The sequence below is a fragment of the Ciconia boyciana genome, chromosome 1 (genome assembly GCF_034638445.1).
Source record: "Ciconia boyciana chromosome 1, ASM3463844v1, whole genome shotgun sequence".
In the NCBI taxonomy this organism is placed as follows: domain Eukaryota; kingdom Metazoa; phylum Chordata; class Aves; order Ciconiiformes; family Ciconiidae; genus Ciconia; species Ciconia boyciana.
The window spans coordinates 147,122,930-147,149,496 of record NC_132934.1 but is presented as its reverse complement, the minus strand read 5'-3'; the positions used below and the strand labels follow the sequence as shown (position 1 = coordinate 147,149,496).

General features: G+C 36.7%; 1 protein-coding gene across 1 annotated transcript in view; it reads left to right on the top strand.

Annotated features, from left to right (window-relative positions):
- Positions 1–26,567, top strand: part of VWA3B (von Willebrand factor A domain containing 3B) — a 65,600-nt gene that overhangs the window by 16,756 nt on the left and 22,277 nt on the right. Inside the window, exons 9-20 of the mRNA XM_072853262.1 lie at positions 6,298–6,414; positions 9,375–9,562; positions 10,214–10,368; positions 12,224–12,362; positions 13,774–13,905; positions 16,707–16,805; positions 19,177–19,359; positions 20,845–20,972; positions 22,409–22,590; positions 23,269–23,406; positions 24,540–24,579; positions 24,700–24,856. Coding sequence (XP_072709363.1) covers positions 6,298–6,414; positions 9,375–9,562; positions 10,214–10,368; positions 12,224–12,362; positions 13,774–13,905; positions 16,707–16,805; positions 19,177–19,359; positions 20,845–20,972; positions 22,409–22,590; positions 23,269–23,406; positions 24,540–24,579; positions 24,700–24,856 — 1,658 coding nt within the window. The remainder of the gene's footprint in view (positions 1–6,297; positions 6,415–9,374; positions 9,563–10,213; positions 10,369–12,223; positions 12,363–13,773; positions 13,906–16,706; positions 16,806–19,176; positions 19,360–20,844; positions 20,973–22,408; positions 22,591–23,268; positions 23,407–24,539; positions 24,580–24,699; positions 24,857–26,567) is intronic.

The following is a 26,567-nucleotide window of genomic DNA, read 5'->3' as shown; positions in this document are numbered from 1 at the left end:
GTTCATACATAATCTAAGGGGATTAAATCCACATGAGGTTGACTTGCTTCTCTCAGGATCTGAATTTGTCATAAAGACAGGCATAATCATGTCTAAAATAATCATAGAGAAGAAGGTGCAAAGGGTGTGTGTGGGGGGGAATTGATGAAAAAAAAACTGAGGAGGAAACAAATAACAGAAAGAAACAGTTTTACTGGGGCGTGGAGCTGGGCAGAAAGCTCTCGGTGTGCTTCTTACTAGTCACAGTGCTACTTCCTCTGGGTAAATCAGCCTTACTGTTCAGTGGGACTGGATTGGGGTTTCAGACACGTTGGGAGGAGACCAGCTTGTGGTGTGAAGTGAGGCTGTGTATGTCAAGTCTGATATCTTTATCAGCAGGACATTACATTAAAAAATTATTTCTTTTAATATCAGGAGGCATAAGACCTCTTTATTCTAATGGCTCACATCCCCATTATGCTGGGGGGCATTAGTGTTGCCCCAAAGATAGAAGTGTTATCCTCTTCTTACTGCTAGGGAATGTATGGCATAAGGTGTATTTAGTGACTCACCTAAGGTCGCTTGTCAGACTTGGCCTATATTTCCTGGGCTGTAGTCTAGTTCCTTGTGTACTAACCTATCCTTCACTAGGACAGTGATTATAACAATATGAGAGAACCACAGTGGGGGGCCAGAAATAAGAGAGTGAGGTGTCACCTTTTTTTTTGCTTCGTGAAGGGACACTCAAGCCTCACCCATGCAGGGTTTAGAAACCAACAGCAGAGTATGCTTCAAAACCCTATCTCTTGTTTTGTATTACTTTAGAGCAGTATAACGATCGCCTTCATTCTGCTCGAGTGCTTCGTTGCTGGACCCCATTCGGGGGTGTGCACGGGGGGAGCTGGCTTCCTCTTCCCCGGGGCAGTCAGCCTGTTTCAATAGATGGGCCTAGAGCTCCTCTATGACTGAAATTACTTCCTCACCACTGTTTCTAAAGCTGAAAGTTGAATAGCTTTAATCGCTCAAAAGGGCAGTAATCCCCTTGAAGGGATTGTCTGTTGTGTCTTATTGCTATTATGGAGTAGAATTTACACATTAAAAAGGAACACAATTAGCTTTCTGCATTTACTGGGTATTATAAGCACAGTCGTGACATCACTGGCAGCCAATCGGAGCATTTCAGTCGTATGCAGAATCTAAAGTCCTTTCAGAAAAGAAAACACATTGGAGACATTATTCTGGTTTGTGTCTGATGTCTCTTGTTTCAGACACTCCTTCAAGGGTGTAGAAGGCAATAATAATAAAAGTGTCAATTACTCACTAACGGGCTCCAAAACTGGTTCTTGGATGTGTGGCATAAACTATACAAGGAAATAAATAGAGAATTAACCAAAAATTTAATCTTCCAAATGTGGTGTTTCTTGAAAATAAGGGGAGGCACAGGAATATTTTGATTATATTTCTTTTTGCACCACAAATGCACCAGCTGGAAACTGAAACTCATCATTATGTTTTATGGACTGGAAAAGCTGTTTTAAGGACATCTGATAGTTTTCTGGGTATCCACTGAATAACAGCGTTTTGCAAATACAGGATATCTTCATGTTCACTCTTTTTCATCTGCTTAACCAAAACAAGTCGGAAGTGAACTATTTAAAACTTTAGATAAGAGCTCCATTCTCCCCTGTTTTGCATCTTGAGCAGTCATTTAGAAAGCAAGTGTGAGAAACTGCCAAATTTGAAATTTTTTTTACACGCATTTTGAGTGGGTGCTTGAGATCAAAACAGGTGTAAGCCAGTAAAGAATTAAGGTCTTTATGTTGGCAGACTCAGATTTACTTCAGGCAGAGAAATGCTTTTACCTGAAGTGTAATTTCACCAATGTGGTGCTATCTCCTCATCCAGTTCTGATTTTCCTGTTATCACTTCTGCGTACATTCTTTGTGTAGCTTCTTCATCTGCAAAAAGCTGCACAATTAAGCAATCCTGTTATGTAGTTAAAATTATAAGTGGAAGGGAGGTGAAATTTAAGTTGGAACTTGAAGACGTAGAGGGCAAGAGACAGCGGAAGCTGTGGAGAAGGTTCTTGCCAAAAAGGGGCACAGTTGTGTCATCTGCTTGGAGTGACAGGGAGATAAGTGCTAAACAGGGCTTGAAAAGCAATGGCGTTTTGAACTAGATCCTGAAATGAATAGTGGGTCCTCGTTGGCTGAAATAGAAACAACCGTAAATCTCTGCACAGTGTTTTTTTGTGTGGTGGAATAGATGAGCCGGTGTGTGTAAAGAAAATGCAAATGGACTGAAATCAGGATTTGACTGATGTGACAAATCCAAAGAGGGATGTGTCTGAGCTCCTTGTGAACAGTGTAAGGCTGTATTCTTAGGTGTGCTTGATTTTCCACATTTACCTGATGGTCACAGGGAAAATTTCATGTTGCTGTGTGTAAAATGGGAAGCATAAGGGCGCCAGCCTCCTGTATGACATTGAAGTCAATGAACTCTGCACTGTTTATGTACACGGACATGGGAGAGACCGAACCCTCCCTTTGGGGAGCCAGGATAATGACTTAAGAGTAGCTGCTTTGCCTACAAGCTGTAGCAAAGATCATTGCCTCTGCTTTTTCCTTGCATGTGCTTTGTCTAGTCTTAGCGGCCTAACCTTGGCCTGGCAAATCTCTTTGCTAATGTGTAGAGAGTGATACAGCTAGCCGCTCTGCGATACCACATAGGATACAAAGTTCATTTGCTTTGTCCATTTGCCCAGGGGGAAAGGGGCAGGATCAGGCTGTGGTGAGTTTCAGTGCTGCTTGACCTGGCAGGTACGCAAGTAAAGTGGCGTTCTCCCCTCCCGTGCTCCTTTGTACCTCCATTCATTCCCCTCCAAGTGGGGATTTTTAAAATCAATGCTTGAGGGAATATAGCTATGTTCTGCTGCCACGTAGAGGCTGAGGAAGGGGCCAGCAGTGAAAAAATGAAATTGCCCATCTTGCCTTGCAGGCAAATGAAGTTTAAAATAGATCTTATTCCATTATATTTGGATTTGCTTGCTTCCATGGTCTAAGTCAGATAATCAGAGAAGTAAGAAATGCTTCTGTTTTCCCTGAGTTACTTTTGCGTTGATATTTGCTTCTTGGTGTTTCAAAGATATTGTAGATTTTGCAGGCTTTTTTTTTGGGGGGGGGGCTTTTTTTCTCAGCAGGTTTTGTATCTTGAGTATGAAATCAAATGGGTTACAGTGACTTGTCAAACTGGATGAGTTTGTCTGCTGGGAGGTAGGTGTGGAAAAGCTGCTTCTTTTAACATTGCCTGACAGTGTTAAATAACTGGGAAATGGAAATGAGGGCGGTTATGAGTTTCCATGTACATGTGCAAGTGTGTTTGTGTTTTCGCTTAGACCTACCAGCTTGCTTCTCAGTTCGCTGGTGTCAGCAAAATGCTTCTGCCCCTTGCTTCAGGCTCTCCCCGCAGCCTTCCCCATCCTCTTCCTCTTTTCCAGGGCCTCCCTCCTCCAGAGCAGAAATGCCATTTAACCGAGGGCAGGGCACGTCTGAAATGTTACCCAGCGTGAGGTGCTCTGCAGGGTTGCGATGGCCGTGGTGAGAGCTGAAACCAACTGACTGTGCTCGGCGCAAGCCGGGGGCAGGCAGCAGGGCATTAAGGCCGGTTCCCTCTTGCGTGTCTTGGTGGCCGCCCTCTTGCCGTTGCCATGTGGCAGTTTTTGAATTGGAACCAGGGGGTCCCCAGGGGTCTGGCCGTTAAACTGCCAGCCAGGGTGGCTGTGGGGGGTAGCACTTCACGGCGAGGGGGATGGGGAGGGCCCTTTCCCTCTGGGGATAAAGCAATTTTTTTAAGTCAAGGTCTTTCCTGGGATGTGGGTGCCTGAAGGTGTGCAGGAGCCAGTGGGCCTGGAGCAGTTGGGGGCTGCACTCCCCAGAGGGGTGACTTTCAGCTGCTTTTCAGTTGGTGGCCCCCAAAAATGGCACAGCTGAGGTGCAAGCACAGGGAGTTTAAACCGAAGAGAGGTTTGTGCTTTCCTGGTCATTTTTTACTGATGGGCTTTGAGGGATGGGCCGCAGGTTGAGAAGCACACCTGGAAGATACTATGCGTTGTATGTGTATGTATATTTTGAGTTTGGGGGCTCAGTTTCAAAAGGCACAGCTTTTCCTTCCCAGTCCTCCTTAGCTGGAGAGGAAAAGAGGCCAAGGTAGAGGTGAGCCTCTCGTGTAGAGAGAAATTTGCTTTGGTTGTCACTGCTTGCAACCTGCTCTCCCAGTTGAATCCAGGAAGAACTGTTGCCAGATAAAAGGTTTTTAAGCAACTTGACCTTCACAGTGTGCAGTTGTTGATGCCTGCATTTGTCCTGTATAATAAGTGTCATCAAAGATACTTGATTTGAAAGTGCATGCAGTTTTACTTTGCTGTGCTGCAGCATAAATAAGGAAAAAAATACCTTCTTATGTAATACCAGTTCAATACACATATCTTACTGGGGACAGTAACAATAATCCTGTAAATTTGATGAATCCATAGCATCAGTTTAAGAGGAAATGAAGCAACACAATGATATAATCAGTATTGCTTTCAAGGTAGTTGAAATATGCATACTTCTTTCAATATTTTAAAACATAACATTAAAAACATTCATAAAATTAAATCTGGATCCCAGTATTTGATAGCTTATGGAGGATATCCAGATATAATTGGAGACGGCTCCAGTGGAATTGCATTCTCAACAGTCTTAAACTTAGAAATATGTGCACGTGTGGTGTGAATGCATGTGCTTTGTGGTTTTAACTGTGACAACCGGTGTGTGTATATATATATTCAATGGCTGACTACTCATCAGAAAATCTCTAGTTCCCTATTTGCTGGAATTTTGCCAATGCTCAGATTTTGTATGTTTTGCATTTCTGAGGAGGGATTGTTTATAAAAGAAAAGTTGACTTCTTTCTGAAGTATTTGAACAGAATACTTTTCTTAAACTTAACAGGTAATGATAACAGACTGAGTTTTTTTTCTCCCTTTTGTGTTTTCTGTTGTAGAATGATCTGCTTTACTAAAGCTTTTTGTGATTTAGGAAATGTTGATCTTTGTCCTAATGGCTCAAACACATGTTTTTGAAATGCAGGAAGGTCCCAGGAGATGGCAGTGTACAATAACACATTTCAAAATATTTCTTGGAAACTAAAAGCATTTCACAATTAAAATTGAGTTGTTATTTTGTAAAATGTTCATATTATTATTTCAGGGAAGTTTATCAAAGAACAAAATGATCAGGTTTGTTTGTTTACTGATAGCCTACTTTAGTAGACAAGTTTGCATGTCTTATCTTTTATACAGTGAACCACCACTGTATATTAACTGAACCACTAGATGATAAGATATAGTTTGCTTTGTTCAGCATCTTTATGTGCAGTTCAGTAATAGGTTGTAATCTGCAATAGGTTGTAGCCTGCATTTGTAGTTAGGATAGCTCATAATTCAGTTTCTTTTATATTTTTACTGTAACACTACACACAGTTTTTCTGTATTGTCTGTATTATATATTGCAATTTAAACTCTGAGACTAACCTGCATCAACAAATTTTTTGGTAGTGTTCATACTGCTTAGGTATACATGGTGCCTCAATTTTAATAATTGTACTCTACTAAATAAATACATATTTTAATTTTTTAAATCAAGACAAGCATATCTATGGAGATTAAGAAAACCTTGTATCAACTCCAGCTTTGGATTTTTCAGATTTTTTGAGAATATAGCCTGAGAGTAAACTTTTTTTTTTTTTTAGCATTTATTTATGACTGTTGAGAATTGTTAGGATGAAAATAAACTTAGCAAAATTTCATCACGTACTCTTCAGGAAAAGAAGATTTAATTTTACATAAAGGTATTTATGTACTTTAAAGGAATTGAAAGAGTTGAAAATATCTTATTTTTAAAGTTTCAAAGTTGGGTCTAATATTTGGAGCCAGGTTTTGCAATGAAGTCCAGGGGACAATATGTGAATTTCTTTGTCAAGTTTCCTTATTATCATCCAAGAGTGTTAAAAAGGGTTTGCTTCCATTGTGGGAACAATCTGTGGCTGACTCTGGAGGTTACTTCCACCAGGCTAAGCACCTGTCATGTCCTGATGCCAGCTTTGAGCCCTTTTTTGAAGTCTATCAAAGAACAGCACTTGTCACTGCAATGGGACCTCAAGAAAACAAGGTTATATGGCAACATCTGGATGAACCCAATGACTTTGTGGTAATTGAGGAGTTATAAAAAGCAGAAGTTGTCTCAAAATGTCAGGTTCTTTTTATGGTTTCTTTTGCAGTAGCTGGTGTCCGTGAAGATATCTTTTTGATCTGGAAGGAGTTGGAGGAAGCCAGGAGTACAGTGAGACAAGTTCAGAAAATTTTATCAGAATCTGACCAGCCTGCTTCTCGAGATGGTATCATTTATGTTTCTTTCAAGAGAGTTACCATTATATTCATGATCAATATTTTATTTGTGAACAGTTTTGATTACATGTCAATTTGGGGATGATTTTCTCAGAAATGTCTATATACAGGTAGCATAGGTGTCTATCTATGTCTATATATAGGCAGCATACTTAGCATCTAAACTTAGGGTTGCTTAAAACTTTCCATTACAAATCTCTGTTTACTACTGCTTAAACTTGCTGAACTTTAACAGCTCAGGCTGAAACACACCATTTTTAGTTCACCAGTGACTAGGTTTAGAAATTGCCTAGATTTCAAGATACTGAAATTCATTTTTTGTGGTCTCTCCCTCTCTGCCTAGGTAAGTAAATCTTTAACTTTACTATACACAGTGCTGGGGAAGTACCTCATCTCTTTCCCATCATGGACTTCTTGGGATAGCCTCCAACTTGATAGCTAGTTCATTACCCTAAAAGGGAAGAAGTGTGGGTTTGAATTCTCTTAGTCAAAGGTAGAGGACTGAAACTGATTCTGGATGAATGCTCTGACAACTCTTGTGTTAAGAAACACGGAGGAACACCCCCATTTGTTCATTAAACTTATAGTTCCCACCATTATGTTTGGCCTAGAACGTGATCCATTTGTTGTGCATATAGATTGGATTGAGCCCTACTGAAGACAGAAGCATAGCTGTTTTCTGAATCTCTGGAAGACTTAAACAGGGGATGGTGAGAAGCTACTCAGCCCTGCTAAGATGGAGGTGCTCTGGGCATGCTCTGGAGCAGAAAGATCACACTGACAAGACTTAAATACTGAAAACTTAGGAATCTAAGGAGTCTAGGCAGCTTCAGTGTTGGACTGCAACTGACTGGGTGGATTTTCAGGATCATAGCTGTGATTGTCAGTGCCTGTATTCTGCATTAGTCCCTGGTTTTAAAATACGTGGTGTCTGGTGATATTTTTTGCAAAGTTGATGCAAGATTCAGGTTGAGTTAGCACAAGTCATCAGTGAATTTGTGTAGCTCCAGTATTGTTTCTGCAGGGCAATTGCTTTTGCTTTGGCTAGTTGGAGGCTGGGGCCAGATGCCCTTTTCTGGATCACCTGCTGAGGAACACGTTGTACAGTCAGTTGGTCAGTCACCTGAACTCTCAGCGGTGCGTTGTAGGGTGATGATGGTGAAGATTTGAAGCTGGGAACTTCCTCTGCCTGCACTGGGTTTGAACATCTGTCAATAACATAATTCTGCAGGACTTCAGCTTGAGTTTATTCTTCTGTAAGGTGTAATACAGTTTTTGTACTGATAATAGCATCTTCTGAATTAGCAGGACTTCCCATATGAAGTTAAACAGCTATACCATAATGCATATGAACAAAAAGACCACAATAAAGCTGCAAGTGCAGCCCTAATTTCAGTGCTTATTTATGTGCTCCTGACTATGCAGCTTTAATGTTCTTGTAGTGTTTGTCTTCATACATAATCGCTTCATAAATAAATTAAAAGAAATGTAATTACAGTTATTATTTTGTCAGTTCTTCAGCATTATTTGACTGTTGCCCATTGATCCAAATAACTGCAGTGTTTCTGTTTGCCTGCATTTCTTCCTGGTTTTGCCTTCCCGATCTCTTTAAAATGTTCTGCTGCAAAATGTAGTTTGTTCTGAAGATTGCAATGTTCTTCAGGAGAAGAAACAGAGAAAAAGAGACAAATTTTCTGCTGACTCTCCAGATAATGCACTAGTTACCTGAACTGAGACATGACTTTTTTACGTAAAGTATGTGGAAGAAAGAAAATGGCAGTTTTCTTTTTAAAATTATGTGAGTGCATTTGTAACACTTGCCACACTGGCTGTCCTAAGGACCACAAGCAATCAGAAAGCAAATGTTTCAACATGAATAGGCTCTGACCCTGCACCTGCCATGATGCTGGCTGATCTCTGTGGATGTTAAGGCAGTAGATGTCTCCATAGGTTTGTTTACAGGCTCAGGATCTCAATACTGTTGTCACAGTAGCTGCATCTAAACACAGTAGACATTTATACCACCTAGGTCCACTGAAATGAAAGTGTGACAAAATAAATTCACCCTGATAGGAGACCCACTGCTGGGTCATTTGGTTTAGGTGTGGTTTATTGAGCTAGTGACGAATGAGTGTAGAGCCCTGTGTCGTATTACCAGTATCCAGAGATGTGCAGTGCCCAGTCTTAACATGGTCCTTAGAAAATTTCTAAGACAATTGACATAAAGGGGTAAACATGAGAACAGTCATACCAGATCAGACAAAAAATATCCTGTTTCTTTCAGTATCAATTAAAAATGCTAAATGGAGAGTGTAGAACTAGAGAAAATGTCAAGATGGTATACAAGTGATTTGTGACTTGGGATACATGATGCCCTATTCAGCCTATAAAAAGGCAATATTGCAGAGAAACACAGTAAAATCTCTTCCAAAGACATTGTAATTTGCCTTTTTCTTTAAATGGCCTTCTCTGAAAAAGACCAACAGCAATGTTAGCTGATGTTCTCAACTGTATTTTCAATTATATCTTGTTTCGTTTTCTCAAATGATTCTCTTGAAGTTAGACATCTTATACAGGAATCTCTTCTGGCATTTTGTAATTCAGCCAGTATGAAGGTTAAGTCAAGCTTCATAATGTTACGAATATTCCCTTTATACGTTGATCCTGTAGCTGTTTATCTTTGCTCTCTGTATTCTGATGGGTTTGTTCCATTTACAAAGGAATTTGTTGCAAAGAAATGCCTGATGAGAAACCCAAACACACAACCAAAGTAAAGAATATTAAAAATCAGTCAGAAATATCCTCTCACTCCAAAGCTGTCAGTGAAGCAGAACACCTTTGAAAATTTTGACCACAGCATCATAGCCTGTTTTTGAAAATACCGTATCCAAAATGAACCATGTTATACAGGAGGTTTTGTTTGTTTTATTTTCTTTATTAGCAACCAAAGCTGATCATCCATTACAAAAGCATACATCTGACAAATATTTGTCTTCCGAGAAGTGGTTGCAGAAGTATGGCTTGAAAGCTCAGAAGCTCACACTGTATGATGCACTTGCTGATTGTACTTTTCGCCATGTGGATGGGATTGTTGACATAAAAACTAAACCGGGGGATGAATCTTCACAAACTGATGCTGTGAGTATTATTAATTTTCCCTTATGTCCTGTGAGTTGATTGATTTTTCTTTTAAAACTTGAAAACTTGACTGATTGATAGCTGAATTTATGATAAAGTGTACGGTCCATTGTTATCGAATTTTTGTTAAAACCAGCTTATTAGTGGAATAGGACAAAGATGGTCATAAATAAGATTGTTTCAAAGGGCTATTTGAAAATGACTGTTTCAAGGACTCCTTCCTGGTCCACATGTAATCTGCAAGGAAGAATCAGGGCTGGCTTAAGCAATGCCTTGTTTTTCTATGTATTTATGTGGGGTAGGGCAAAGATTGCTTGTCATCTTTATTTTTCCTTAGAAGAAGTGTTGGTCTCAGCTGCTGCAGTGTTTGCAGGTCCTTAAACAAATTTGGATTCGTTTGTCTTCTATTTGTTTTTCTCAAGCTCTACCATTACACTGTTTGATAAGCTTCGGTTCTTGCTAGCTACAAAAATAAAAACAGTTTCCATTGACTCTTGCTAGGAGCAAATTATGTGACCACCCTATCCCATGTCTATTTCTGCACCTGTTCATGTGCAACAAGCATGTACCTTTGAAGTTTGTTCACCAAATATTAAAGGCACTGCAAAATAATGTGTTTTGGAACATGAAACGTGTTTTTCTTGGCTGTAGGAGACAAAGAGGAAGGTAATTCATGCAAAATACTGTGACAAGTTTGTACATACCTTCTGGAAAGATGGATCTGTAGTTCATGTATATGTTAGTACAGAAAAGTACAAGCAGTATGAAGAGAAAATGAGGTCGGCTCTCAGACAAGTGGAAGGAAGGTTAGTGTTCTGTCATGTAAAATCAGTTTGTATTATTTTACATTGGCGTTGAAATGTTTGACATTTACTGTCATAATAAGCTGAAGTGGTTGGTAAACTGCAAGCAGCAGTACTAAGCCAGAAATCCATTTTACATCACAATCTTGTGTGTGGGATTTCTTAGTAGCCATATAAGAAAACTGATGAACAGTTTTATCTTTTGTTCTCCTTCTGGAACACAAATGTGAATGTCAGTCTGCACATTGTTGAAATGCTGCTGAAAGTGCCAAAAAGCATTGGGATATAAGGTGGCAGAGAACTTCTAGAATAATCAATAAAACTTGGTAAACATTCATCCTGTGTACCTAGAATCTCTTGTGATACTTCTGACACCAAGTAGCACAGCTTGGCTTGTGCCCATACTGATAACGGTTATCTGCCCTTTTTGCTGTTTTGTGTTGAAGACAAGTTTGAACAGTCTAGATCAGAGTCAGGGCATGAGCTATTAAGTAATGCATATGATCAGTGTTAAGTGCTCAAGAGTTCAGTGCTCAAGCTAGCTCCCTAGTTTACTTTTCTGCAGCTGTATAGATACACTCTTAGATTTTGTAGGACATCTACAAAAAAACAGGCAATCTGAGGTTCAAATCAGCAATTCATCTGTCCTAAAGATGCCCTAAAGTAAATCGGCTTTTATATCTACATTAGGAGAAGAAGGAAACTTTCAAAATGGATATTGTAGAACCAAGAGGAAGAATAAATGTTCCCCTCTGTTTAGTATATTAGGACAATGAGATGTCTCACCAAAAAAAGCAGGATGTGAACTTTCATTTTATTGCTGCTTCTCTACCAAAAGTATAACAGCCTGATTACATTTAGCAAGGTCAAACAGAGTTTTGTTATTCCTTTTAGTTTATCTTCATCTTGCTGTATTTAGGATAACATTAACATACTGTGAAAGGAAAATTTGAGGTAAAGGGTTTTGGTGAGTATATATTTTTGAAATTCAAACCAAGGTTATGGGTTTGCTGTTTCAAATGGTTCATCTTGTTGTTAAAAAGTCTTGGTAGACCTCATCAAACGCTTTGGGGGAAATAACTAATGGCAAAATAGCTATCAGTAGCAAATGTAATAGGATCCTTTAAGTTTCCGTGATATTTTTTTTAAACCTCTGTGGAGATGAGTACTATTTTTCCCAGGGACGTTACATTCCGCCTGTTAAATGTCTCTGTTTCAGAGTAGACAAGTAGTTTATGACTTTCAAGGGAAATCAGATTTGGACCTGCTGCAGCCATTACTGAGGAAATGTTCTTGTACACAGCAGAATGTATGCACGTATTTAACTGGCAGGCACGCTTAAATTCTGTTTAAAATGTAAAACTAAGTCTGTATTCAAGGCTCAAGGTCAACAAATCATTGAAGCATCTGTGTTATATTAAGACTTTTCAAAGTGCTCAAGTTCCTTGCAGAATAGGTTCTCAAGTGGTTTCCTGAAAAGGGAGGCATATTAACGTATGCTTAAATGATTTCCTGAGTTCAGGCTGGAGAACAGTTACAGGGACAATAGTTATAGTTACTTCAGCATGGGATTTCCCAGCTCAAAATACCTGATAATTGACTTTATAAAGGTGCTGTATTGCTTTGTTTTGTCTGTCTCCTACTGAAATTAGGAAATAAAAATGCCTTGTGTTGTTATGTAGTGACAGAGGATTGGTTCATCAAGGCCAATATACCACTTCTGACCGTGACTAGTACAGGTACTTAGGGAAAGAGAATAAGAAGTACAGCAGTGATAAAAAGATCCTTCCTGTTAGATTGTGATACACAAAGCCCCAAAGATCTTACAGACCAGGTTTTGATTTTTTTTCTCCCCCAGGATTAAGTGGCTTCAACAAGGAAGCAGAGGGCTTTTTGGGAATGTGTTTGAAGATGATATCTATATTCTTATTGATACATCTCAGTCTATGAAGGACAAGCTGACACTGGTGAAAGAGAAAATATTTCAGCTCATACAGGTATGATGAAGTGATGATTCTGAAGACTGAGGGGCATTTTAGAGTAGGCTGATATTTTCTGGATAGTTATTATTCTAATTTTTTAAAAAATTATTTTTAAAAAATAGCAGCTTTATAAAAATATTTTTATTTTTCTTGGTGTGCTAGTTTTTCAGTTAAATTTTTTTCCCCTCATTTGTACAAATATTTGAAAAAATTTGGACAAAATGTTAAAAATTAAAAAGGCTTAAGTAGTTTTTCTTTCCCTCAAGCCACCTCCCTCCTAAAAAAAAAGAAAAGAAAAGAAAAAGAAAAACCCCCAAAAACTATGCAGTGAAACACCTTTTGGCATTTTCATTTTTGAGCAGTGTCATCCAGTTGCACTGGCCTGTTGTGATTTGTAATGTGTGTTCTAGATTCACTTTCATACTTTCACAATAGAGGGTGTAGAATGTTTTGAACTTGCTTGCATCTTACAGTGACTCAGACCTTTGCAAAGGGACTTGCAAAGCACAGAAGTACCTCAAAAGCAGTGAGCACTGGGAGACACACCTAAGACAGGATTTGTCTCACCTAGTTTTAGGAATCTACAATGATGTCACCTAAGCTTACATTAACATTTGAGAGAAACAGGCACTGTTAAAACATGATTCATCCTAACTTTTTTAGACCTGAGAGGATTAACTGACAAATAAAAATTCCATCAGTCTGGCATTGAGAGCAATCATTAGTAGGGCTAGAAAATTTAAAACTACAACAGAGAGGTTTTTGAGCTACGTGCATAAGTGATAGGATGTAGTATGATGTGGTACTCTAGACAAATCAGCACTAGAAAATGGTTAGCTACTGTGCCAGGTTTCACAAGCAGCTGCACAGAAATGGTGTTGAAAGGGAGGCAAAATTCCAGGCTCCGAAAGTTTGTACTAGCTTGCACAAATCTTTCACTTCTTATAACTCCTGTTCAAAAGCAACTTCAGCAAATTCTTAACTTAAATCTCTCTTGCTGTCCTGGTTCCCCTTGCCAGTGCTCTACATTTGATTCTTATTCTCCTCCTCTAAATGATGTCTTACTTTGATTCTGATTTCATTTTCCTTTGGTAAGCAGTCATAATCTCTTCCTTATACCACTGTTCATACTCAGTTTCGTCTCTCTCTTTCTTGCCCTCCTAGACATTTGCTGTTCAAGTAGTTTGAGAAATATGAGTAAATGTAGACTTACATTGGGAAGTTCAAGTAATCTTAATAATTGCAGGGAATAATTTTCTCTGTCTCTGTATGTCTCTCTGTATACCATAACTGAATATTGTCATAATTTGTTGTAAGCATATAATCAACTATACATTAATTAAAACAACTCCTATTAGTTAATATTTCAGGATACAAGTATTCTTTCTTTTAACACTGAGAAAAATTCAGATGCTGTCTCTTGCAGGAACAATTGAGACACAAAAAGAGATTTAACTTTGTGAAATTTAGTGCTCAAGCAGTGGCATGGCAAGAGAAACTTGCTGAAGTTAATGAGGAAAATTTGCAAGATGCTTGGCTTTGGATAAAAGGGCTTGAGGTAACATGGAAACTAATTATCACAAAGCGTGTTTGTACAAAGTTGTATTTGTGTCTTTCTGTATGGCTGGGGTATTTTTGGATTGACTAAGTATTTGACTTGAGTAAGCTGAAAATATAGAAGATGTATAGACTTTAGTAGATCTGAGTACAACGTATTATCTGTGTCAGGTGTAATAATCTTTTAACAGAGATTTATATTTTATAAGACCATATTAATTCAACTCGCAGCCTGCTATGTTTAGTAGCCACAATGCAAACATTGGCCAATTTGATTTCTGTAGGAACCACGGCAGTGCTCGGACCTTGCGTCTAAATTTGTCACTCTTGCTGCAGGGATGCTGCATGGATGAGGGCTGTCGTTGGCAGACTTACAGCTCAGAGGTGATACAGGAAACTGGTGCCAGCGAGCTGGAGGAGCATTTCTAGTCCCTTTTGGTGCATAGATAGACAGCTGACTTTAGCCTTCATAGGAACACGAGAGCAAGCTCAGACCAAACACCTGTCTATCTACCCAATATTCTTTCTCTGACAGTGGCCAAACTCTGAGGATTTTTCCCTGAAACAGATTAGAAATACTTGTAGTCAGCCACAGTGAGCCACCAGACTGTAATTGTCAGCAGCTTATAGGACAGGTTAATGTGTCAAATGTGGACAGCAATGTTATGAGCACAGGACTGAAAATCAGTCATAAACCAGTACAGATATATCCCATGTTATGTTTTCTAACACAAAAAACATGTTTATATAATAAAACTCCTCAGCATTATGACAGCTCTTCCTCAGACTTAATCATGAAATTCCTGGGGATGCGGGAATTGGGGAAGCTACCTAATACCTCTGAGACTACAAAGCAAGATAAATAACTTGATATTCTCAGAAAATACTAACAGACTTCCTTAAGACTTGAAAAGTTGGCTCTGTTTAAGCCATATACGTGGTACAAAATCATGCAAATTCGATAATACTTTGAACTACTATAATTTGATACTATCTTATATATGCATTTGGGAATGGCCCTTTTAATCATTATTCATGAAGTTGTTAACTGTTGATTATAAATTTCCTTCTAAGTTCAGATCTAGATATTTGGAATGGTGCAGGGAATGGTACAAGAACAGTCTACTTTTTTTTCAGAGATGACATCTGCTGCTGACCTTTTAGTCTGTTTAAAGCAGTGCAGGCATAAGTCTGAGATCAGAAAGCTGGCTTTACAGTGAAGCTGAAATGAACAGAAGATTGCTCTGGAATATTAATCAGAGTAGATCCTTTGATCTAATTTTATACACTTTGGTCCCACGATGTTGAACAAGGAAGCTGAGCTATAAACAGTAACTAACTGTTCCTTAAAAATCCTTTAGAGGTGATAACATTTAAAATTTTGGGGGGGAGTATGCCACGTAGTTGAAGCATGTCAGCTTTGTTTAAACACTGATAAAAACTGTTCATTTGTAACAGTAGCAACTGAGAAATCTCAAATTAACAGCTTTTACCATAAGTTACATAGTTATTTCCCTCACATCATCAGCATCCACAGTATTTTCCCATGGTATAGTGGAATAAGTTGTTTTCTTTCAAATCAGATCAAACCCAGGTACCATTATTGAAAAGAGCCAGGATGGCCAATTTACACATAATAATGAGTCATGTGTGCCTAAAACTTTATAATGCTTACTAAAACATTAGGAATATTAGATATATTTAACATAAAGAAAATTGCTTAGGCTAGTTATTTCTTATGAGTGGGTACTGGTAAGGATTGTTTCCTTATGAAACTGATGAAAACATCAGTTACATACATATGTGCATATGTGGATCCTGAGTCTCTTCTCACACCACTACAATCCTCACTGCCCTCCAGAGTGGTACTCAGGTGTTATACTAGTGTAAAACAGACTCATATCTTTTCAGGGATTTTGCTTTGCCTCCATTAAAAGACTAAGACTTTATGAAACACATTTCCATTCTGATAAAACCTTACTTTTCCCTTAAATTTGGAAAGTTTTTTACACTGAATGTTTGAAAGGTGGAAATCTGAAGACATAAACCGTAGTTTTTAGGTTCCTATAAGCCATGAAATACATTTTGGTGAGTTTAGATTTGCATTTAGTCTAAACAGAAAAAAGGCAGATCATGATCACTAAGTATGTGGATGACACAGGAAAAGAGCTAGTGTTACTCAAATATTAATTTTTAGGGGGCACAGTATTGCTTTACAGTGTATTTTTATTGTTATAGCTAACTTTTGTGCTTAAAAAAAAAAGATGTTTACACTGATGTGCTGAGGGAGTAGATGTGAGATAGCCTGGAAAAAAAATTGTTCTGAAAACCAGGAAGTTCTTTACCTATTTTTGAGAAATAAATTTGTGCGACTCTTGTGAGGATATTTGGAATTATTTGATTAAGTAAAGTATGTATTTCAAGGGAGCATGATGAGCTGGCAATCAGGAGCAGCAGTGGGAAAATATAATAGAATGTATCTTTTATATTATATCTTCCTATCTGTTTATAGTCTTTTAGTGATTGCTTTTGCTTATATAGCTCATATTTCTGTTGCCAGCATTTTGCTTATGTGTGTTTGCATAAGGACTGAATACCAATTTGTTACCAATTTATGCTACTTTGACACTTGCTTTGATTTTTCTAGCTATTTGACATAAATATTTTCACTGTTTTATTACTCATTTTGGTTCTGTAATATCCCTTGAATCAGTACACTGTCATTATTAATTTAAGAACAGAGGCAAAGAACTGTTAGTATTTATAGATGTTTTTTTTTTATTATTATTTTTGGTTCCTTAGGTTGGAAGTTCCACAAATACACTCAAAGCTCTCCAGATTGCTCTTGCCGATACTGACACTCAGGCTATTTACCTCTTGACTGATGGGAGACCTGACCAGGTATTTCTGAAATGAGAAAACAGAAAATGCCGTAGTGTGGTGCTACAGTGATGGTATCAGAAGGCTGAAGCAAATGTATGAGATTAATATCATACCTGCAGAGCTGAGTCTCTTGGACGTTGTCATAATATTGAAAAATTGTATCTATGAAATGGGCTGTTTGTGAAGGGGTTTTGATGAGAACTCTCTGCCCACAGTCCAGTCTTTGGTGTATGATAACTCACAACATTTCTCATGAGTTGTTTTAAAGATCTGGTAGTGGATTGAACAGTAAAGCTTTATGTTAGTATCATGGTTAGGATTTGTGTTAAATAAAATGTCTCTCTAACTTTGTACAATTATCTCATGAATTAAAAATAAAAAAATAATCATGGTCCCATGATATGGTTGGATTTAAATATTAAAACCCTGCATGGCGTGATGGCTTGAAAACCTGAAAAGAAAATGATTGGTAGCAAAATAAAAACAACCCTGTTTGTGTTCAACATTTTTCCCCAAAGAACACATCAGATGTGTAAGTAGGTACCTTCTTACATTCTGTTGCAGAACTTACACAAAGGCTATATCATGTCTGAGGAGTAAAGGCCTAATTATTAATTTACATTATTTTCATATAAAGATGTTACCATTAATATTATTCTTTAGGTCTCCATATGATTCCATTTTTATCCTACTGAGTCAAATTTGATCTCATGTAGGTGCAGTTCTGGAGTAGCAGCAGTCTGGAGTTACTTTAAGTCTAGGTTTAACTGGATAACAAAATCAAAAGTATGCTTTTATTTTTGAAAGTGTTGTTACCGTGACTTAAAATGATGCTATTTCATGTTATATGGCATTATATAACACCAACTAAAAACTGGAAAAAAACCACTTGTTGATCAGATATAATGATGCAAATTAGGTAGAACTGAGCTTTGAAGCTGTAATGCATGGTGAAAACTAGCTGGTATGCTAAGAATGGCATTTTAAAAATAATTTATTTGCCCTTGAAAATTTAGCTTGGTTGTAATGGCAGATATGCAGCAAAACTCTGCCTTAGGTAGATAGCTGGGCTGAAGTAAATTTAATTTAAATTTCAAGTAAAAAAAAGTAAAAAAAAGTAAATTTCAGCTGGCTGAAATAAAAATAATTACTGAAGCATGTACAATAAATCTAGGATTCAGAAAGCATCATAAAGTTGCAGAAATAATTTCTTTATACCTTGATAAGGAAGAAAAATGCTAAAGGCTCGCTTTTCTTTTTGTCCTGTTTTTCTTGATAAAAGGAAAGTGGCCCATGAGGAAGGGTGGATTTATATGCTTCAAAGTCATTTGAATATCAACATGTAAACCTGATTTAAATTAGCAGATGAGAAACTTTGACTTACATCTTTGAATGTTGTTTTTAATTTTAGTTTTAATCTTTGATATTTTCTAAAGACAAGTTGATTGTTATTGGCTGTCAGTCATTAAAACTCAGTTTACAACTAATCAAAATTTTTGCATTGTTTCACAGTTACTTTTGCTAGCTAGGAGCATATATTCATATTTTATTAAAGAATAATTTGGCTTAATGTACACTTACTCAGATTCTTCATCTTAATATTTTTATTAAGTTAGATATTAATGAACACTTCATTTCTTTTTACCTAGTTAATAATGGCTTTTATGATTTATATTATACTTTTTAGATGAAAAAGAGGAAATGACCAAGATTGCTTTTAACTATTAAAGTACAACAAATATATTGCAAATATCAGGAGAAAGCTAAGTTTGTCAAGATTTATGATAGTATTCTGAACAACCGAAGTGTTATCAGAAGTTAGACAATTGAGTCAATAATTTATTTCTGCCAAATCCTTTAACATTTTTAGACATGGTGGATCTTTTACTTTCTCACTTAATTTGTATTTCTTTATTGGAGGAGGAACACTAGATTTCCTATTTTCTCAGCCTCTATTTTGTTTCCTGGTATTGAATCAACTTGTCATTGAACTAATTTAGCTTAATAAAAATATCAACAGCTATATACATCAAAAAATATTCAGTTACATACATCCAGTGATACTAAACACCAATGTAGTACTTTAATTTCCTATACTTTAGTAATTTCCTTTCAGACTTCACAAGCAGAGTACTGATTATATTATAATTTACATTTTATTTTATTAGTGTCCTGTGCCTTAATGCATTATCAGTGTTTCAAGTTCAGTTTTAAATTAGATCATTTTATATAATTATGAAATAGCAATCCATATAAAATGTATGCTTTTATCTGATCTATATCTGTCTCTAAGCAACAGTATGACTGATTAAATTCTTACAAATTCTCCATATTTTGATAAATACACTTCTAGATGCCACATGTTTAATATACATTTTTCAATTTTCAGCCCCCCCAAATAATTTTGGCTCAAGTCCAGCTTCATCCTAAAATTCCCATCCACACTGTATCCTTCAACTGTGATGATATAGAAGCTAATAAATTTTTGTATGAACTATCTACTGAAACAGAGGGACGGTTTCATTATTACAACACTTATTTGACTGATCCTGACGCTGCAGAGTGTATTGTTGTGAGTATCTGAAAATAAATATGTTTGTTCTTCATGCTATTGAAGGAACTACAGGACTCACATTATTGTGATTTTATATTACAATAGATAATTTAAAAAAGAGGGTTAATCCTAGTAAGATTTGAAGTGATGTGGAAGCAGTAAGTGTGACATTTTTTGCTTGTGACATTTTTTGCTTATGAAATCTCATTAGACCACAACAAAAAAGCCCAAATATCATGCAAAGTACATTTGTAGTACTACTCTTGCAAACCCCACCTCCCCGAAAACCAAAACCCAAAAAACATATAAATCAAATTCAGCTCTGGAAGAAACACGTGATCTCTGCTGTCTCAGAAATAAGTTACTATTTAAAATGAAACTATAGTTTGTATCCTGTTAATAAATGAGAGAATGCAGAGCTGAATTTGAATGATGATGAATGAATGATTCTATGAGTTTTTATAAAAGTTTGCTCTACAATAGCCACTGGGGAGAGATCTATAATAAGTAAAATGACTAGAATAGCAGTGACCTATCAAGTGTGACTAAGCAGCTCAATCTAACAATGCCCAATAGGAAATTTCTGAATAGACTAACAGAAACACCCATGTAAAGTATTCTTGTTTTTAATTAAAGTTAACACTCAGTTAATTAGTTCCACAAATTTTAGAAATGGTTGTAGTGGAACAATGAGAATAACTACAAACAAGACAGTAGCAGGAAATTTAGAACTTTGCAGGTTCCGATTAGAAGGAAGATGTGAAAATACTCCAGTTCTTGAAAGATATTGGAGGGTGTACTGGGCAATTTTGGTGATTCTGCTGATGTGGACTGTGTGACACTGCGCATGTTGGAAAGATGAGGACCAGAGTCCATGTTGTCCATCTCCAGACTTCTGGCCCTGTGGGGGCCAGAGTTGTAAAAGGATCATTGTTGGAATTTCCTTCCTGTTTCCTCCTGTAGTCCAAATGATTCCCAGTCAGTTCCAATGTTTACTTGAAGAGTATGGGTTTTACTTCCCATTTTTCAGGGACAGTATGTGATACAGCTGTGATCTGTAGAATGACAGGACAACAATTGTAATGTACATATCTTGTATTGTATTTTATTTATTTACTTATTTATTTGCTTGCTTGCTTAGAATGAGGGGAGCTACTGACCTCATTACATTATTCAGAAATATGGCTGTTCATGTCTCAAGGGGTAACCGGCTTGTTAGGGAATGCTTGTCCTTTTCCTAAAAATGAAGAATAATTTGAAAGGCTGTATTGCCAAGCACATTTTAATCTTGTTTTCTATGAGCTTGTTCATACATACAGAAAGTGAACAAAACAAACTTTGATTTAGGAAACAGAGAGACTACCTGAAAAAGTATACAAAATGATGCAGCTGTCCTAACTGAGTCATTATTCAAAATTATTATCAGAGCTTGCATAGTCTCAGTTCAGAAAAGAAACGTGTTTAGGAGTAATTGTAATAAAAACTTTGATTTTCTTTTGTTAGAGTGAAGACATACATCTTTTAAAAAGAGAGATTGAACAAGGAGAAAGAGAACTAGAGAAAGTGAAGACCTTGCATGCAGAATGTCTGATGATGGATTGTTATAATGGAGAAAATGATCCAGAGAATAAGTATGTCCTTATACTGCTGTTATGTTAATAAGCGATAGGAGTGATCTCTTACATTTCTCCTTTTTCATTGTCCTGCATTTTTAACCTCTGACATTCTCCTCTTTTTAAAAGAAAGGTTGTTGGTTTGTTTTTTTTTTAAACAGTTACTGTAAAGAAAAAGAAAAATCTGGAAAAATGCACTAATACTGTGATGCCTGAAACGAAATGATCTGAAATATCTCCATGGTCTCAAATTATTAGGGATAATTAAAGCAAATGGTGAAAAATATTTTTCTGTCTCCAGCATATGGTAAAGTTGCTCCTTCTGACTAGAGAATTAATGAAAAATTATTGTCCAATTGGTAGAGCTGGCTTGCTACTTCATGATTAAATTGCTACTCATTGGGATATGCTGATGGAAACATAAATTACATACAAATGTATTTGTTTAAAAGATGGCAAACACCATGAATGAAATTCAGCTTACTTCTTTTCACATTTTTGATTTTACAATGTGTGTCTGTATGTTCATGCCATATTTATGCTTGCTTTTTATCAAAAGATAAGTAATCTCGTCATTAAAAATGGTTTCATGATCAGCATCAGTTGAAAAACATGTTGAAAATCTCACGGTGCCAAGTATGACCATTCAAAAAGAGATCCTTCCACAGCACACTGAAGGCAGACTCCTGAGCCACTGTGGAAAAGTTTTCTGCATGTCTGATTATACTGACTTTCTGTTTGGGGAACAAACACACACCTAGCTTCAAACATGAAATTACTTGTAATCTCTACAGGAGCACAGCCTTAATAAAAAAATAGCTTGCCTGGTGCCTTATTTATCTGTGCAGTAATAGTATAAAAGCGAAAAAGTACATTTAAAAAAAATCATATTTTTAAGACAGAAATCTATTAAAACCAGTAAGTTAAAATAGAGATATTAAAAATAATGTAAAATAAATTAAAAGTGGAGAGTCCTGTGGAATTATTTCATATGTGTGGAAGGGCAGGTAGGATGTCCAGTGGAAAAATATAGGTAAGTGTTTATTTCAGAATTTGCGTATTTTATTTTTTATTAATGCTGGGACATAGGTATATATGTGTCAGTTATTTTCATTGCTGATGGTAGGTTTACTCTTTCCCCCAGGATTCAAAGTGGCTATCACAGAACATTCTGACCTTATTAAAATTATATGAGGGTGTTGCCTTAGAAGTAATGAACATCTTTTAAATAGACTAAGAAATAACTTTAAATAGTTTAAAAAACAAAGAATATTTTAACCTCCTTTGAACTCTCCTTTGAAATGCAGACTAGGATAATAGAGAAAATATTTTGTGCTGTTGGAAGCATTTGAAATGAGTATTTAAATTACCAGAAGACTTCAGCGTAGCCTTTTTTAAACCAGTGATATATGTTTTAAGTAATTTCTTGCTTGTTTCTTCTTTTTGTCACTTACAAGCAGTAATCACAAGCAGACACATACTGTGTCTTCTGTAACTGAACATGTTGAAGAGCTGAGTACTATTCTTAGCAGTAGGCCGTGCTGTGCTTCAGAAGAGCCAGCACTGACACCACATCAGCAAACCTGGGAAACCACTGCTGACAGTCCAGCCCGAAGGAAGAAAGCATTATATGCAGGTAAGACTAAAATGAACTGTAGTTGTTAGCAGAATTTATTCACTAACTTGAAAAGATCTGTTGAAAATAGCAAAAAGCATCCCTTGTTGTAGAAACAAATGAAGCCTTTGGTGATTTAAATAACCATCTTTCTGAAATTCTCACTAACTTTTCTTCATTTTTACTTTTCAGCCATCTTACTCATTTGACCCAAACAGACAGATAAAGGTCTGCTCATTTATGCTTCATCACATGCCCTGTGATGAAAGATTAACCATTTTGACAGAATGTTTTAAAAGCTCTGCAAGCAGTTCTTCAATAGTAGATAGTAAACCCTTATTTATTTTTATTCTAAGTAAGTATATAATTGGTAAGAATGAAGAGCTGTTCTATGTGTCACTAGTTACAGCATTACTTACACTAATATTTCCCCTTACTACACCTGTAACACTATGTTTCTCTTTGAAGTATCCTACATATGCAGTCTGAAACCAAGTTTACCTGGCTGATGTGAAAGAAGTCTTCATCCTTGGGAAAGTACAAAGTACAAATTAGTGCTGAAGTAATTTTGTGTTTGAGGTCATGTGTAGGCAGTCCCGTAAAAATTGGAACTGGATACCAAAGAGGAACTCAAAAATCCCAGGCATGTATTGGAGCAGTAAGTTAGCTCTTCCTTTCTTTCCCTTTCAACACTTGCAGAACAAACAAAGACGAGTCTGCTGCGAATCCTGAACCATAGCGTGAAATCTAGGGAAGAAAGCCCAGAGGAAGGAATATCTCCTGAAAAAAAGAGTTTTTCTGTCAAAAAGAGCATGAAATGTACAACCATTTTCAAAGGCAAGTTGACAAGAGGAAGCTCTGGGCAGGGCAGACTATAACATTTCTCCTGCTGCATTTGTAACTAATAGTGCTTCATTTGAGGCAAAACTGTGCACACCTGCAGTACAAAGGACCAGAACGCAGCAGAGATGCAGAGCTGGACATGCAGGAGGGTATTGTAACAAGGTCCTTACAGCTGCAGCAAGGCTCCTGCCAGTGCCCAAACTATTTAGTTTACAACAGCTTAGTTATGTCCACTGTATGTGGCAGCTGTGATACAGCTATGCCTTAGACTGCTGAAAGGAGATCACAGTTGCTTCTTGTCAACAGAATAAATAGGTCTTGAGAATCTTGTTATGATACAGTAATAGATTGTTGTGATACAGTAATTTGTAGTTAAGTTTAATGTTGAGGTTAAAGCTGAGAGTGGTGGTTCTAATTCTGTGGTACCAATGTGAAAGGAGGTTGCACTTTATTAATGTGCTTAGACTTGCAAAAAAAATGCTCTCTGGGACAGAGGCATATGTAGAGACAAAAGTGTTTCCAATGGGGCTTGGATATACATCCCGATAGTTTTAATTTCTCTCGGTAATTCATGCAAGTCTGAACTTTATGATAGATCCTCTAAGTTGTTCTAAAACCTCACCTATGATACTTAAAGATGTTTTTTACATTTCAGTGTCTTATTTTTAGTTCTTTATATAACTTTTATACAGCTATTCATAGTGGTATACCTTAAAGTAGCCACTCCTGGCCATCTCATTAGTGATAGTACTTGGTATCATATCTTGAATTGGGGAATATACTGGTTAATCTTTCTTTTTGGGTTATACGAAAAAAATGCATACGAAGTTCAGTTTTTTTAAAAACATTAAATTATTCCCCACCTATTTTATAAATTTCCTCATTGACTAAGTAGGGCTCATGAGGCATATAGTAACACTATTATTATTGATCAAGCGCCAAGAAACACAGGAAACATAATTCTCATTGATTACTTTAGCAACTGAAGTAGGCATTATTGTGTAGTCTTTGTGACACTGCTAGTAGGCTCAAGTAAAAAAATGATGCTGTTATATGTTAGCTTATTTATGTATATTTTTGTGTGCACAAAACCTGTGAGATAATGAAATGCCATTATTTTATCTTAGACCTGAAAATGCAGAAAGCTGTGAAAAGGACATCTAAAAGGTATGTGTGTGCATATATAGAAACATCACAAAAATTATAATTTATATTTTTCTTCAGTCATTTCAAACTTCTCAAATGTATTTCTACCTTGTGCTATGTCTTACGGTCTCTTTTTTCTAGTTCTCTAGGTATCTCTTCAGCTCTTTGGTTAAAGACTCATGGCTTGGTTGCTAGGCGACTCACCATCATGGATGCCTTAGCTCCTACAGCTGTCCCTCATGGTACCAAATACATCCCAGTTCTGGACAAGCATGTAGTTTCTAAAGTGTTTGATGAGGTAAAACTCTTACGCTGTTTCAAAGCAAACATAAAACTTGATACTGTTTTCAAAAGGATTTTTTTTAGTCATTGCTATAAATGTCATAATTGCATTCTCTAATGTTCTTTGTAGATGGTTGATGTGCACTAAGTGTATAATGCATATCTGAATGTTCATTTATGCATGAGTAAGAAGATAAAACTGATAGTTAATAGTATTTCTTGCAGACTTTACTCTTAAGTTTTAGAGCTATATATTTTTCTTGCACAGTTACCAGTTGATGGCAGTGTGCAGCCATCAGGTGTTCAGCAATTTCTTGAGCACCACAGCCTGTACTGATACATATTAATTCACTGGAGTATGTATTTTAGGTCCATAAAGTCATTTGGAAAACTGTGCAGGTGCACAGTTTGTGGATTTGTGCATTCTCAAGGTTTACATGTGTCTGCTAAGACCTTTTGAAAAGTATTGGAATTCAGTAATTAAAATTTAATTCTGATAGGTGTAGACAATTGTGAGATTGTGCAAAATTCGTGATGAATTGTGTATCATGAAGCTGTAATTGCCTTTCCACTTAAAGGAAATCCATTTTGTGGCAAGTTGCTCTAATTCTTCTTGTGTGATGCATCCTATGAAAGTCCTATGAATATGTTACAGCTTATTTTAACTAATAAAAACTGTTTCTTTAAACAATACTCCAAGAAAAAGCTAAACAGCATCTGTTTAAGTAATAAGGGGTGAGCAAGGGTTGGTTTTAGAATAGGATGTGATATAGAACTAAGTAAAATATTTATAGCAGATGTACACATTTGTACATTTTAAAGTTTTCATGTTTGTTTTTTAAATTTAGGAATGTGAATTTTTGCTATAGCGTGCAGATTGTGGAAGCAAAACCACATCCTCTGTTTTAGTAAAACCAAGTCAAAACCAGGATCTTCAAGGATTTTTTTGAAGTGTGAGATTTTTTTTGTCTGCAATAAAAAGATGGCTTTTTGCATCAAAAGCATTAAAAAATGTACTTTTAACATTTCAGATGTAAAATAGCCATTTTTTAAAAAAATCAGATATTTGGTGATTACTAAACTGTACAAAACAATCTACTGTAAGTGAAATGTCAAACAAAAGACGTTGTGACTTTCATATAACTCTACGTCTGATTTCTGAGCAATCACTTCTTTTCCCATCTTCTGAATACACCTACTAAAGCAGAGTTCTTTCTGCCATGTTTCTAAGTGAAGACTCCTTCGAATCCTTTCCAGACAATCCTGAGCTGCATTTGAACTGCTCTTTGCAAAAACAGTAGTCTGTAAAACAATGCTCTTTGAAAATAGCCAAAGCTGTGATTCAGCAAGTGGTATGTATAGGTAATTTTTAATGGCAGTTCATGGGAGCTTATGGTAGTCTAGTTCAGGACTGAATTAAGTTCAGTGTTCTTAGAATGAATAGCTGCTGTACAGAATCTAAACAGTGATCCATGGGCTTTCTTTAGATTCAGGGATATAAACACAAAATAATATATCATTTTTACCACTTTTTTGTACCTGCTAATCCCCATTAGTTGTATAGAGGCACGCAGTGGAAAATTATTGTTCTATGTGTAGAGGCATGGATTTTGCTGGGTCTGAAGCAGAGTATAGAAAGCAAAAAGAAGGTTGGGGGTTGCAAAGGAGTTGGAACCAGTATAATTTATGAGCTATGGAATCCACTCTCCCTCAAGCTTCATGCCAGC